This window comes from Leopardus geoffroyi, chromosome B3, assembly GCF_018350155.1.
Source record: "Leopardus geoffroyi isolate Oge1 chromosome B3, O.geoffroyi_Oge1_pat1.0, whole genome shotgun sequence".
Taxonomy (NCBI): domain Eukaryota; kingdom Metazoa; phylum Chordata; class Mammalia; order Carnivora; family Felidae; genus Leopardus; species Leopardus geoffroyi.
This window is the reverse complement of record NC_059337.1, coordinates 43,098,152-43,113,893: the sequence shown is the minus strand read 5'-3', so window position 1 is coordinate 43,113,893 and position 15,742 is coordinate 43,098,152. Positions and strand designations below refer to the sequence as shown.

Here is a 15,742-nt window from a genome sequence, read left to right as displayed (position 1 = left end):
AACAAAAACCTTTTCTGCACACAACTCTAGTCATTTATTTTGCAATTTCAAAACACACTGGGCCTAAATACAGGAGAAGCAATGTTAATGATATTTGTAACTGACACTTTTATGTACTGCTTTCTTAAGTAATAGCTGATGATCTGAGCATTCAGTATAAAAGCACAGCAGTCTGGGGCCATTCAACAGAAGGGGAAGCCATGGAAATATTAACCTAGTTACAGTCTAATAAAACATATGTTCACGTGAATGTCTTTAAATGATGAAAAAAGTAAAATTATGTTTTATATAACTATCTTGAGCAAGAATGACACTTTTCTTTTATAAAAATTATCCTTTAAAAATGGATGAATTTAAAAGGCTCAGTGCTTTTAAATGATTCCATTGTAATAATCCAGAAAATTCCCTTATGTATGTGACTATATCATTCTCTAATAAAGCCAGATTAGTAAAGCTGTTTTTGTACCAGAAGACCTTCCTTTCTCTTGGGCCAGTCATTTGAGTAGGATACTGAGGCCCTTTTTTCTCTTGATAATTTTGGACCTTGCCATGCTACATGCCTAATTTGCTATTTCTCAAGGTACACCACCTCCATGGCTCCTAAACTCAGCAAATTCAGCTGTTAGAAGTAAAGGGCAAACATGTATCCTGCAAACAGTAGGTGGCCCCTCCCCTTATGGGAAGACAATGAGCATACCTCCTTCCCTTGGGAGCTCCGAGGCAGCCCCAGGCCCCGTACCAGCCAATTTTCCACAGTAAATACTACAGTACTGAAACAGTTCATAACACATTGTGCTAGACAACTAAAAATACCACTATACATAAATACAGCATTAACACTAATTTTCCTCCATAATCAAAGCAAAAATCTTCATTAATTTATACCTTTGAGGTGGTCAGGCCCACCCAGAACATCTTTTCTTACTCTTATAGCCTCCTGGGTAGACTGTGTAGGGCTTGGCTGTGAAGAAGCTTCTCCAAGATTTTCCAGCAAAATTTTCATTAAAACTGTTAAGTCATCTTCACTGAGAGCAACCTAGAAAGCAACAATAAATTGTTAATATATAAGTAATAAAAAAGCAGAATATCATATCCATGTCTCAGTTTACAGTTCCTCAAATTCAATGTTCACCTAAGCAAAAAAAAAAAAAAAAAAGAGTTGGGACAGTAAATACAGGAAACAAGTATTTCATTGTATAGTAGGAGACACTATTGTTGTGTAAAGCACCCTTCTGTCTGATCCCACACCCAAGCACCTGCCTATGTCATTCTTCTTCCCCGTCTGTTCCTATCTTTCTTCTACTGTTCCTGGACCTGTGCTTCTCTCTCCTCTCCTTCTCTCCCCATCGCCACTCTGACTCTCTCTCTTCTCCCCCAGTATCAGCTCCCTCCTCCACTTTACTCCCATCCAAACTTAATACAGGAAGAGTGTCTTTCAGTTTCTAGTCTCTACCAAGAAGTAAAAAGATACTCTCCTGCAATGGAGCTCTTATTCCCTGTAAACATGCATCTGGACATACCTAAGATATTTGTGCAACTTATCAAGAATAATGCCACTTAGAACAGTAAGTAATGCATCACAAAGAATTTTTTAAAACAAAAACACAGAGCAGAAAAGGAGCATCTTGTTGATCTCCCACCTTTACAAAACGGAATGTGTGACAAAGGAAGGAAGGAAGGAAGGAAGGAAGGAAGGAAGGAAGGAAGGAAGGAAGGAAGGAACAAAGTAAGTAAGTGATGGGGTGCCTGGGTGGCTAAGCCAGTTAAGCAGCTGACCTCGGCTCAGGTCATGATATCACAGTTGATGAGTTCGAGCCTTGCATCCGGTTCTGTGCTGACAGCTCAGAGCCTGGAGCCTGCTCCAGATTCTGTGTCTCCTTCTTTCTCTGCCCCTCTACCACTCACACTCTCTCTCTCTCTCTCTCTCTCTCAAAAGCAAATAAACATTAAAAATTTTTAAAGAAAAAGAAAGCGAGAGAGAGAAAAAAAGAAAAAGAAATGAAGAAGCAAAGAGGGAGGGAGAGAGTTTTTGAGTCAGGCAGCACTGTATCAACGCTACCACTTTCTGGCTGTGCTATTTGCCAAGTTTCTTAGCCTCCTTAACTCAGGTTTCTTAATCTTTAAAAAAGAAATAAGACCATCTTCCTCCTAGCTGCCTGCAGAACATGAAGTAGCTAGAACAAAGTTGCTACTGGCTGCCAAGAACCATTAAACCTTTTAATCTTTCTATCTTTTGTACATTTTCCCTACACATATAGCGGTCCAAAAGACTGTTCCAAATACTTAAACACAACTTCACACAGGCATGCATGCATTCATAGCACCTTCTCCTCTGAATACCACAGAATACTTTGTTCCCCAAATACACGCCCTTATTGACAGAAAAAGTGCCTGACCCCAGCCTAAATGAAAATGGGGAGATACTTTAGCATGAGATAATAACCAAAGATTTCTTGTTTGCTCCAAGAGAATAGATGTCACTTTAACTCCCCAGAACTTCCCTGTGTATTCATTCCCACGTGTGATACCAACCAAGATATTACAACTGCCTGGAAAGCAGTGAACTTCACCATCCCCTCTGGTTTGCTGTGGCTGAAACCCTTCCGTAAGCGTGAATGACAATTTGAGACATGGCCCCACAGTTGTTTAAGAACTGTCAAACTGATTTACTCAACTCACTGATGTCACCTACCTGATACCCTTTCTTAGCTACACCCAGAAAAAGTACACAGACTCACACCAATGAGGGGGTGTTCTGAGAGGCCTGGATTGCTGACACATCAGGTAGTGGAAACTGTACCCACTAAAGCTGCATCTTGATTTAACAGGCGTCCTTTTAGTTAAAGTGATGATCACACATTGATGTTAAAATGCTGGATCTGTTACTTTTTGTCTTTCTTTTGAAATACTTCCAGCATAAAGGAAAAGCAGAGAGAATACAATAATCCTCCCCAGTGTAACTATCATCTAGCTTTGTCAAATCTTACAGTTTCCCACATTTCCTTTAGATCTTGTTTCTCCATTATAGATATGGTTGAAGACCTATGTTTACTTCTATGAGACTTCATCCCAGCTACACTCCTTTCCAGCGAGACACTATCCTGAATTAGAGAATTATTCTTCCCATGAATGTTTTCTTATATTTACCACTATTGAATTCCCTACAAACAATACACACACACACACACAACAAACACACACACAGCAATGTCTATTGTTTGTTATAAAATCTGAAATAATATAGAATTGTACTCTCATTTTGCAACTCAATTTTTTCCACTTTTATGTTTAAGGTATACCCATTTCGTTTCATATAGTTCTAGCTCACTCACCTTATCTGCTTTATACTGCCCATAATATGAATATACTGTCCCTTAGTCCATATTCTCCTACTGACAGAAATACAGGTTTTACTTTTGCTTTCAGCAAACCTAGAACCACACAATCCTTGAAAGCAAGGGGAAAAGGTCAGATATTAGCCCTGAGACCTAATCTCTTAACAGCAAGGGAGAAGCTGAGAGTTGCATACTCTGAAATAGAGAAAACTTTATGAATAAATACCCTAAATAGACACTCTTCCCTTATGTTATATCCACTCATAACTACACAAAGGACCCTTCATCCCTACAACAAACTTCAGTTTTAACTTCTTCCTGAGTAGAACTCTTTGACCTTTCTGTTTTATCTTAGAACTAACTCTGAAGTAATCACAGGTATCAAAAACTTCTAAACTACTAAATTTTTATTTGTTTTTCACACACTCGGTTTAGTCACTCTCGGTCCTCCCCTATCCCCTACTGCTTGTCTTCAGTGGTCTCACAAACATGCACAGGAGAACCACAGGATTCCTACACTTCCGTTACCACCTTTGACCAATACCATCTCTCCCAGTGAGTCAACATGGAAACCGATAATCACACTATTATAAACAATGCTGTATTTATAGGTTACCAAATGTACACATTCATCTATTTAAAATGTCCACTTTTCGGGGTGCCTGGGTGGCTTACTGGTTAAGTGTCTCTTGGTTTTAGCTCAGGTTAGCATCTCACAGTTCATGGGTTTGAGCCCCATGCTTCAGTGCGGAGCCTGCTTAGGATTCTCTCTCCCTTTCTCTCTCTCTGTCCCTCTCTCACACACACACACTGTCTCTCTAAATAAATAAATAAACTTTTTTAAAAAGTTCACTTTTTTTTAATGTTTGTTTATTTATTTATTTTTGAGAGAGAGAGCGAGCAAGTGTGAGTGGGGGAGAGGCAGAGAGAGAGAGAGAGGGAAATGCAGAATCTGAAGCAGGATCCAGGCTCTGAGGTGTCAGCACAGAGCCCAACATGGGGCTCAAACTCAAGAACCATGAGATGATACACTGAGCCGAAGTTGGATGCTTAACTGACCGAGTCACCCATGTGCCACGTAAGTTCTATTTTCGAATTAAAAGAGTGCTTTTAAACATTAAGAATACTCCTGTGGTATTTTGAATGTGGTATTTAAATCTTACTTTATACTGGCTTACAATTCAAGTGCCTTAAAACTGTAACAGACCTTTCCAAAATGACTAATAATATGTTCAGTAAACTCTAGTAGGTTTTATCTCGGACTTATTGCTGGCTTTACCAGATATGTGACTAAAGTGAAATAAAAAAAAGTCAGAGAATTAGGATGACTTCATTTTCAGTTAACAAAGTACTCCCATTTAAGGCATCACCACTTTTTTTTTTAATGTTTATTTATTTTGAGAGAGAGAGAGAGAGAGAGAGAGAGAAAGAGAGAACGAGCGAGTGAGCAAGCAGGGGACGGGCAGAGAGAGACACAGAATCTGAAGCAGCCTCCAGGTTCTGAGCTGTCAGCACAGAGCCTGACGCGGGGGGCTCAAACCCATGAACCATGAGATCATGACCTGAGCTGAAATCAGAGGCTTAACCGACTGAGCCACTCAGGCATCCCAAGGCATTACCACTTCTGATGTACACTAGAACTGGACTGTGATCAATGCTAAAAGCCTACTCACAATTTTCACATAATGTATACATACACTTACCAACATAGGTTTTAGCTTTCCTTTTATCTCCATCCCTGGAATCTGCATATACCATGCTGCTGCTAAATTTCGTTGTATAGACAAAAGCATGTTGACTGGTTTTAAAATTTCAATGTCATGTTGTGGCAAGCCAGACTGCAAAATAGTTCTGAAAGATAAACAAGAATTTGTTTTGTATTTTTTAAATTTACATTTTAAAATGAAGACTATCATATTGTGTAATAGTTTCCAGTTTTCCTGGATACTGAAGGCTGCTATCAGAATTCTTCTAGAACATGCTTCTTTTCACAAATCAATCCAAATCAGAAGAAATCAAGAGCTTTCTAAAATAAAATCTAGGCAAGGCTGATTCCAAAGACAAAGAGTATGACTATTAAACTATTTATTATCTTCCACAAAGACTATTCAATATTAGCAACTAGTACAATGTTATACAAACAAATGTTTAACATCCTCCTAAAAAAGGCAAAGAAACTCTACGTAATCCTTAGTTTTGTGTTATTGGTACTTCTCCAAACTCAAAGGGAAAAACTCACCCAACTTACACATTAAACAAACATATGGTTAATAGTCATTTCAAGCATGACTGCCAACAACCATTTGCACAACCAAATGAATGACTCTTGTCATTCAACAGACCCAAGACTTTCCCATTTGGATTCAATAATCCTTTAGATACCACACTGAGAATTCCCAAACGTGACAAGGTTTGGAAATGAGGAAAAAAAATCTTAACTTTTAGTACATTTTAAGAAGTCTGCTTCTGTCTACAGAAAATAGCTATGTGCAAAGTGAAAAATAAGTAAAATAAATCGAAATTATTATTGAGTAAACTTTAATTTTATAATAGTAAATTTTTATAAAATGGAAAAAGCCACATAATAAATGTAGTAACACAAAATGAAGATTCCATGAGGTGCACAACTATTACCACTGACCAAAACCCAATGGTCATGGTTTTATAATTATAAAAAATAAGGAATGACAACCACAAAGAGTGAGAGTATTTTACCCCTTGAAAAGATTTTATGAGAATTATATTTCTAGAGGTAGTACACAATTGGATTATATATGTATACCTGGACAACTTCAACTGAGTTAGTTGAATGCTCATCTTGTCAATTACTGGAGGAAGAGAATCACGTTCCATAGGAACTAAGCTAAATTTGTTTTCAACTCTGATCAAACCCAGATCTGCTATAACAGCATTAGGTGATACTGAAGACTGAGGAATAATAATAACTGGTGCTTTCAAGTTGATATCCATCAAAAGGCGGAAACTCTTTTGAGCCAAGTCTTTCATGCTGGAAGCAGCCCTTTCTGCAGCCTGGACTGTGGCTGAGCTCAAGGCTTCTTTGGCAGTTTGGAAATTGTTGAGGAAGTTCTATTGGAAGAGATAGATATTTAGATTTCCTTTAAAAAAAAACAGGATTAACTTTAAAAAGCATCTTCTTTAAAAAAGAAAAACTAAATAAAATAGTAAAACAAAAGAGAGGCTATTTCTGATGGTATATATGGAGACTGTCCAGAAAGACACACTCTAAAATATTAACAACTATTACCTATAGAAACAAGAGTCTTTTAACTTTCATTTTATGTATTTCAGAATTATCTGTTTTTTTATGAGAAATTTTTGTTGGCAATTCTTTTTTAAGTCTCCCTTTACTCATGAGTGTTTGTCACTTTAAATTCAAATGTAAATAGGGGTACCAGGGTGACTCAGTAGGTTAAGCATCTGATGCTTGATTTCTGCTCAGGTCATGATCTCACAGTCAGTGAGACAGAGCCCTGCATAGAGCTCTGTGCTGACAGCACAGAGTCTGCTTGGGATTCTCTCTCCCTCTCTCTCTGCCCCTGCCCCTCACTCAAAATAAATAAGTAAACTTAAAAAATAAATAAATAAAATAAATTCAAATGTAAGTAAAAGGACAGCAATTTACTTCTCTCACAGAGGTTCAATTTTGTACCTCTAGGGCACAGGAAAAAAAGTTTATTGTTAGAAACTAAGAAATGCCAGCTTATTTCTGAAGTTTTTTTTCCTGAGTGTACTCAGGCATAAGCAAAGATGCTTAAGGGTCTATAAACTTGCAATCATTAGCAAGAGTCCAAATTACTTCATTTAAAGTAAGATGCATTTCATCTCAATTTCAACTAAAAACATATTTTTCCCAATGAAGAAAAGATGACTTTTAGAAGCAATATTCTTGAAGCTAATAATATAAAGTGAATTAAATTGCCCCTTCTCCAAATAAAATTACCTTCCAGAAGAATAAAACATGATGGTGTAGGTAGGAATCCATGACTAAAAGCCCTAAATAATAGTCTTGCTAAGAGGCATAGGCAGATTTAAACTCTTCAGCCCATGACATTTACATGGAAATAATAATTAAAAGAAAATAATTTTATAGACTTTTTGATTACAATTATATTCAAAAGTTGTAAATTCCAATACTAGTCCTTCATAAGCCTGAGGAGCTCCTAAAAAAATTCTTGTAGCTAAATACCTTTAAGGGTATTTCATAAAACAACACTGAAAATATCTAAAGTAAAACAACAAAAAGTACTTTTAAATTATAGAACTATGGAAATGTGAAAGAATGAGAACAATAACAAAAATTCATTTGGGTATCCATCGCGTAAAGGATTTCCTTCACTATAATACTCTGTTCAGCATTTCAGTATTTACCACATAGCCCTGTTAGTAAAGATTTTGACTACCTAGTTACAGATGTATAGGCAAAGATATTTAGATCTCAATGAGAAATAAATATATTTTAAAATAAACTTACCAAAAGAGACATGAAGAATTTATGAACATAAACAATTTGAATACAACCCACTTTGAGACTAAGTTTCCCATCTACTTTCGACATATCAGCATAGGCCTTTCCTTCTGTGGCACCTGGATAAAGAGTCATTTGGAACCTAAAGACTTCATCTCCCAAAATAGAGACAGCCTAAAAGTATTAAATTAACTGGTTATTACATCAAAAGAGCTATATTATCTCAAAAGAGCTATATTACAAATAGCTTCCTTATTAAAAAAAATCCTTGATATATAAAGAAGCACCATTTAAATTCAACCTTCAATAAATTATTAGCTAAAAATATCTTACTTAATAAAACTTTTTCCTATTTCTACAAAAGGTGTTTTAACCAGTGGAAATAATCAATCATTTAATTGGTCACACATGACTTACAAATCATCTAATCTACTATACACAATGTGAAAGCATACAATAACCATATTCATGCTCAATCCTTAACAAAGTGCCTAACACATGACAATTAATAAACACATAATGAACAAATGAGTAAAGGCATACCATACATAAAAATCAAAACTAAATAATCAATGCAGAGATTATCTTTCGTTAAAATAATTTTTGATAATTACTTTTTGGTTTCTATTAATCTGTACATTCTAGTTTTTTGTGAAATAACTTATTAAGTTAACTTTTTTTGGTATAATTTGCATATATAAAATGCACTCATCTGAAGTGTGTACTCTGAAAAATTTTGACAAATTTATACTACCCACGTATGTAACACCAAAACAAGATACAAAACACCTCATCACTCCAACAAGTTCTTTTGAGCTCCTCCCCTTTAGCCAAAACCTGATCCCTCCCCAAAACCCAGATCCAAGCAACCACTGATCTTCTTTCTCAGTCTTTTCTAGAGCTTCATGTAAGTGGAATCATACTATATGTTCTCTTCTATATCTGCCTTCTTTCATTAATCATGATGTTGAAATTCACCCATATTACATGTATCAGCATCTTTCCCCCCTTTAGTGTTTTTGTTTTCTTCAGATAGATATTCAGAAGTGAAAATGCTGTATCATATGAAGGAAAGTTCTTTTGTTAATTTTTGAGCCACCTCCATACTATTTTCCACAGTGGCTGTACCAATTTACATTCCCAACCACAGGGCATGAGAGTTCCCTTTTCTCCACATCTTCACCAAAACTGATTATTTTTTGTCTATTTAATAAATGCCATTCTGACAGGTGTAAAGTGATATTTCATTGTGTTTTTGATTTGCATTTCTCTGGTGATTAGTGATACTGAGCACCTTTTCATGTGCCTGTTGGCAACTGGTATGTCCTCTTTGCAAAAATGCCTATTCAGATCCTCTGCCCAATTTTTAACCAGATTGATTGTTTTGTGTGTGTGTTATTGAGTTGTAGGAGTTCTTCATGTATTTTTGATATTAACCACGTGTCAGATATATGATTTGCAAACTTTTCTCCCATTCAGTAGGCTACTTTTTGGTATGGTGATGGTTTCTTTTGCCATACAGCTTTTTAGTGCCATGTAGTCACATTTAAAAATGTTTGCTTTTGTTACTTTTGCCTTTGGGGTCAGATCCAAGAAAACATCTTAGCTAAGACCAATGTCAGGAACCTTACCACCTCTTTCCTTCTAGGAGTATTATGGCTGCAGGTCTTAGATTCAAGTATTTCATCGATTTTGAGTTAAATTTGTTATATGGTATAAAATAGTGGTCCAGGGTCATGCTTTTTTGGGTGAGGGGGGTTTTGAGCGGAAGGGTAAAGGGAGAGGGGGAGAAAGTGTAAGTGGGCGTTGTGAGGGGGTGGGTTGAGGGGGAGGGAGAAAGAGAGAGAGAGAGAGAGAGAGAGAGAGAAAGAAAGAGAAAGAGAAGGCTCCATGCCCTGCACAGAGACCAACACAGGGCTCAATCTCATGACTGTGAGATCATGACCTAAGCTGATACCAAGAGTCAAGGCTTAACTGACTGAGCTACCCAGGCACCCCCACTTTTGTGCTTTTATATACAATTGTCAAGTTTTATTGACAATTACATTTTTTGCACTATAGTGGTCCAACATCACTTACTGACGACACTGTCCTTTCCCCATTGTATATTCTTACCTCCTTTGTTGAAAATTCACTTTATGTACATAGGTTTATTTCTGGGCTTTCTAGTCTGTTCCATTTGTCTATGTGCCTGTTTTGAGGCCAATACCATACTGTTTTGATTAATATAGTCTTTTAGAATAGTTTGAAATCAGGGAGCATGACACCTCTGGTTTTTGTTCTTTCTCAAGACTGTTTTGGGGGGTGCCTGGGTGGTTCAGTTGGTTGGGCCTCCAACTTCAGTTCAGGTCATGATCTGGCAGTGTGAACTCGAGCCCTGCCATCAGGCTCTGTGCTGACAGCACGGAGCCTGGAGCCCCCCTTTCAGTTCTGTGTCTCCCTCTCTCTGCCCCTTCCCCATTCATGCTCTCTCTCTCTCTGAAAAATAAACATTTAAAAAATTTAAAGAAAAAAAAGATTGTTTTGGCTGTTCTTGTTTGGCTGTTCTTTTGTGTTTTGATACAAGTTGAGAATTGTTCTAGTCCATGAAAGATGCCAGTGGAATTTTGATAGGAATTGCACTGAATCTATAGAATGCTTTGAGCACTGTGGACAATTTAACAATATAAATTACTTCAATCTATGAGCGTAAAATATGTTTCCATTCACCTGTGTCTTCTTCAATTTCTTTCAACAGTGTTTTATAGTTTACAGTGTACAGGTCTTTCACCTACTTGGTTAAATGTATTTCTAGGTGTTTTTTTTTTTTTTTTCTCCTAGGTATTTTATTCTTTATGATGCAACTGTAAATGGGATTGTTTTCCTAAATTCTTTCTGATAGTTCATTATTACTATATAGAAATGCAACAGATGCTTGTATGTTAATTTTGTATCTTGCAACTTTACTGAATTCACTTATTAGCTGTAACAGTTTTTTTCATGGTTTGAGGACTTTCTTTAGTATTATATTTACATTCCTTTCTTATTTTCTTTTGTGTCTTTTGTGTATTTACTGTAAGCTTTACTTTGTGGTTACCATGAGGTTCACATAAAACATCCTATGCAGATAACAGTTGACAACAACTAAAATTAGAATACACTCCCAAATTCCACATTTTCACTGTCTCCCCACATTTTATATTTTTGATGTCACATTTACCCCCTTTTATCCTTTGAATCCATAAACAAATTATTGTAACCATAGTTATTTTTACTACCTTTGTCTATTAACTTTCATTCTAGCTTTAATAAGTGGTTAATCCACTCTTTACTATAGATTTACCTCTTCCAGTAAGATTTTTATTTTCATATGCTTTCTTGTTATTAATTAGTGCCATTTCTTTTCAGCTTAAAAAGTCCGTTTAACATTGTGATAAGCCCAGATAATGGCTACAAACTTCTTTAGCTTCTTGAGCTTTTGTTGGTCTGAGAAATTCTTTATCTCTCTTTCTATTCTGAATGATAACCTTGCTTGGTAGAGCCTTCCTGGTTAAAGGTTTTTTCCTTTCTGTTCTTTGACTATGTCATGACACTCCCTTCTGGCTTGGCAAAGTTTCTGCTGAAAATCTGCTGACTGCCTCATGTGGTTTTCCTTGTACATTAAGAAGTTCTTTTTCTCCTATAGTTCTTAAGATTCTCTTTAATTCTTGACAATTTAGTTAAAATTGGTGTCTTGATGTTGTACTCTTTGGGTTCATCTTATTTGGAACTTTCTGTGATATTTCCTTTCCCAGTCTAGGGAAGTTTTCAGCCATTATTCCTTCAAACAAGTTTTCTGTCCCTTTCTCTGTCTCTTCTCCTTTGGGGATTCCTAGAATATGGGTATTATTCCACTGCATGTTTCTCATAGGTCTCTTATGTTATCTTTTTTTTTTAATTCTCTTTTTTGTTATGCTGCTCTGTGTGGGTAAATTCCATTGCTTTGTCTTTTAGCTTACTGATCTGTTCTGCTTCATCCAGTCTGTTGCTGAGCCCCTCTGGTGTATATTTTAACTAACTTATTATATTCTTAGGCTGTATGACTTCCATTTGGTACTTTTGTATATTTTATATCTCTTTGTTGAAGTTGTCATTCTAATGATCCATTCTTCTCCTGAGTTTGGTGAGCATCTTTATGACTATTACTTTGAACTTATTATCAGGAAAATTACTTATGTCCAATTCATTAAGGGGTTTTTTTAGGTTTTTTCTTTGTCCTCATTTGGACATTTTTCTCTGCCTTCTCACCTTGCCTCATTCTCTGTGTTTCTTTGTATTATGTGAAAGAGCTACCTCTCCCACTGGAGGAGTGGCCTTGAGTAGGACATGACCTATGGGGCCCAGAAACCCAATCCCACCTGGCCACCAGAGCCAGGCGTCTACGAGGTGTCCCCTGTGTAGGCTGTGGGTGCCTGCAAGCTATGGCAGCAGGAGCACATCTCTGCCTCTCCCCACCGCCCCCATCTCGATGTGGCCATTTTATCTTCTGCTGTGAAGGTGCTGCTCATCTAGTTTTCAAAACTGTTTCAGAGGAAATTATCCCATTTGTAGCTGTAGAATTGGTATTGCCATGGGACAAGGTGAGTTCAGTATCTTCCCACCCTGCCATCTTGCACAGCCTCCTTTTCCTGAAACCTGTTTTTTAATTACCTTTTTGTGAATAGACAGCAAATCAACATTCGTAACTATTATATCCTTAAGTCTGGCAAACGTATCGGTCTGCTTTGGCTTCACAGAAATAGAGGCATCCATTCCTATGGGAAATGTAACATTTACAAACTTTTCACCCAATCCTAGTGAACCAGTTCAAGTGGCATTTAATTAAGTTAAAAGATATACTACCAAGATACAGAATGACTAAAATTACTATTAGACATATCAAAGGTATCAATTTCTATGTATGAGATGCCTAATAAAGATTACAGTATTTTTAAGTGCTATAGGTATCCCATACATAAAAGTTGTGGAAATTTTAAAGACAAAAAAAAAAAAAATTCAAAGAGAAATAATCACAGGTCTCCAAACAAATATCCTCTGCATTTGCAAGATCACAAGTGGTCATTTAGGAAGACACACAGTATTTCTTCAATAGCTACCTCACAAGCATTTATTATGAATACTAATGCTCTGATAAATAAGTATATATGAATATAATTTGATGAATAAATATTCACTGTCATAAAATCTATCTAAAACATAATGTAAGATTTCTCTCCAAAAAAATTTTGTTATTCTGATAATCTCTAACGGCATGATGATTTCCTAAACAGCTCCTCAATAAAAGACAAAGCCTGCAGGTAAGACCCAGTAATAAGCTCAAACATTACCATGCTACTCATGAAATAGATACTTGGTAATATTTGTTGAATAGTACTTATTTTTTAATCTTTTCTCTAGTGTTTACTATGTACCACTTTTCTAACTATATACATATATAATCCTACAAATAATTATTATAACTATCACAACAATCCCATGAATAACTATTATAACTATCTCCATTTTACAGAAGAGAGAACTAAGATACAGAAAGGTTAATTTTCTCAAGGTCAGCCAATAAGTGTTAGAGCCCAAATTTGAATGTTGGCAGACTGGTCTAAGAACCCATGGTATAATACCAATCTATCCTTTTATCAAGCTGATGATGGATAAAGCCCACAAAATTTCTTTTAGATACTTCTATTTTGATGCTATATATGCACAAAGGACAAGGGAAATAAAGACAATAACATTTTCTCAGTGAGGTGTTGTGATATTAATTTCTCAGTTTAAATTAACATATATTATTCTGAAAATACAAACAGAACATAAGCAATTAAGCCTTCGATTTATTCTAAAATTTAAAAAATACACAAAACATGTTTCATGTCAGCTATGAAGCATAACAAATTCACATCCAACATTTCAAAGCACATCTCTAAAAAGGTTGCAAAAATCTTCAATATAAGTAAACAAAACTATGACTCATGAGAAATCTACCATGCACAAGCTTACTCTTCCTGATGTGATGGTGCTGTTTCTATTTCTGAAGAAACAGAAATACCTACACCAAGGAATATCACGTACTTACCACGTACTCTAATATCTGCAATGTTACACTTCTGATCACAGATAAAGACATTAAATGCATTTAATTCAGCTATGACCTTTAAATCAAACACATCATCTTGAGAAGTATGGCTGGATGCTGAAAAGTAATACAAACCTTGTGATTAGCCAAGTGCACAGATGATATAACAGATAAAATAATGTAAAACTCATAAAAAGTACATTATGAACTATGAAGAATCAAAAAGGCCTCCATTAAGATTACATATAATTAACATGGATTTGACTCAATTTTCAAATGCCAATCAGACAAAAAGTAGCATGTTCCCTCCCAGCTTAAGAATAAAGGCAACCTTTAAAGCACCTCAGAAGTACAATTTGCTAGAGGGAAATTTTCCCATAATTTTTCCTCTTAGAAAAAAGATAGTCCTCTATATTAGAATTCTAGAATTCTATTGCTCCCACATTTTTATTTTGAACTTGTTTTTACATCATATATTAGATCAAAGAACATTTCATAAAAATGCTGAAATAAAGAATAGTTCATAAAATACATATTAACTATAACACATATAATGTGTATAACACTATAATCCGTGTTCTTAACTATAGAACCAATTTCTCTAGATTGTATCCTATTTCTCCATGAAAAATCCTGAAATAAAATCTATGAGACATAAACATAAAAGGTTAAAGTTTAAAAAATAAAATATATAATGTATGTGTGTGCATGTGTATAAGAATCATAAACAAATGGGTTCCCTTCATCTACTTTGGTCTAGGTCTTCACTGATAAATTTAGGAGATGTTTTTCTAGAGATGTGTCTTGCCTGAGGAAAATAGACCTTTTCCTATAATACTGTAAAAGTACAGACATCAGTCTTTAATCACCAAAGTGGTAACAGGAATTTTTGTCCCTTAAGATGTAAATCAAACCACAAAAACTATATTCGAACCATAAAAATCAACTATAAAACATACTGGAAGACTGTTCTTTTGGGCTAATAACTTTTGTAGTTTATTGAAATTAAACACTGCTTTTTCATTTATTCAACTGTGTGTGTATATGTATGCATTTATATAAATAAGTATTTCCACGGACACTAATATGACAAGTATATTAAAGACAAACTTTAACTCTAGTTTATAGCAAAAGTATTGCTCTGATCCCTGATTAAAAAAAATCTGATCCTTATATTAGGTCCAATATTACTAAGAATTTAACACTTTAAAGATGTCAGTAATACAGATATATTACTCAAACAGGTAATGGTCTGAAAATTAAATTACCAGATATCAGATACTCACATCATGTAATATGAAAGCAAAAATCATTAAAACGATACTTGGCTTAAAAACAGGCACATGTTCACTCTGGATATTTCATATTTAACTTATAGCACAAGCCATATGCTTGAGCAACATGTGTCCATATATGTATGTCATTTAAACTCAGTGTTTGTTAGAAACCAAAGTGAGTCTGTCTCTTCTATAACATTCTTCCTCCTTTTGTGTCCTGCAAATCATTTAAAATTGTTCAGCGTCAGGTAGGTTTATGTGACTGATTGAAATGGGCCTTTGTACTTTGCATGATTGTATCACATTTTAATTTCTTCTGTTCTCACTTGCACTGAAGCCTACAGAAACATCAATACAAAGTACATACAACTTTATTTTATGTAAAAGATGATGAAATCAAATATAAATATATGATTAATACTAAACATTTATTTTAAATCCCTTACTAAATTATTCTATACTACTGCAAGGATAAAATTTGCGTTTTCTTTTGAAACTATCCTAATCCGTCAGAGCAGCTATCACATTAAGTTGCTAAATATTAGTCTTAGCTTGA

General features: G+C 35.4%; 1 protein-coding gene across 5 annotated transcripts in view; it reads right to left on the bottom strand.

Moving 5' to 3' along the window:
* Positions 1-15,742, bottom strand: part of VPS13C (vacuolar protein sorting 13 homolog C) — a 202,233-nt gene that overhangs the window by 67,871 nt on the left and 118,620 nt on the right. For all 5 annotated transcript variants that reach the window (XR_006704645.1, XM_045449539.1, XM_045449540.1 and 2 more), the window contains 6 exons: positions 13,910-14,026; positions 12,490-12,593; positions 7,828-7,995; positions 6,118-6,422; positions 5,039-5,186; positions 886-1,036 (listed from right to left, as the gene is read on the bottom strand). Coding sequence is in view for 4 of the 5 variants with exons in the window: in XM_045449539.1 (XP_045305495.1) it covers positions 886-1,036; positions 5,039-5,186; positions 6,118-6,422; positions 7,828-7,995; positions 12,490-12,593; positions 13,910-14,026 (993 nt within the window). In the remaining variant the exon portion in view is untranslated. The remainder of the gene's footprint in view (positions 1-885; positions 1,037-5,038; positions 5,187-6,117; positions 6,423-7,827; positions 7,996-12,489; positions 12,594-13,909; positions 14,027-15,742) is intronic.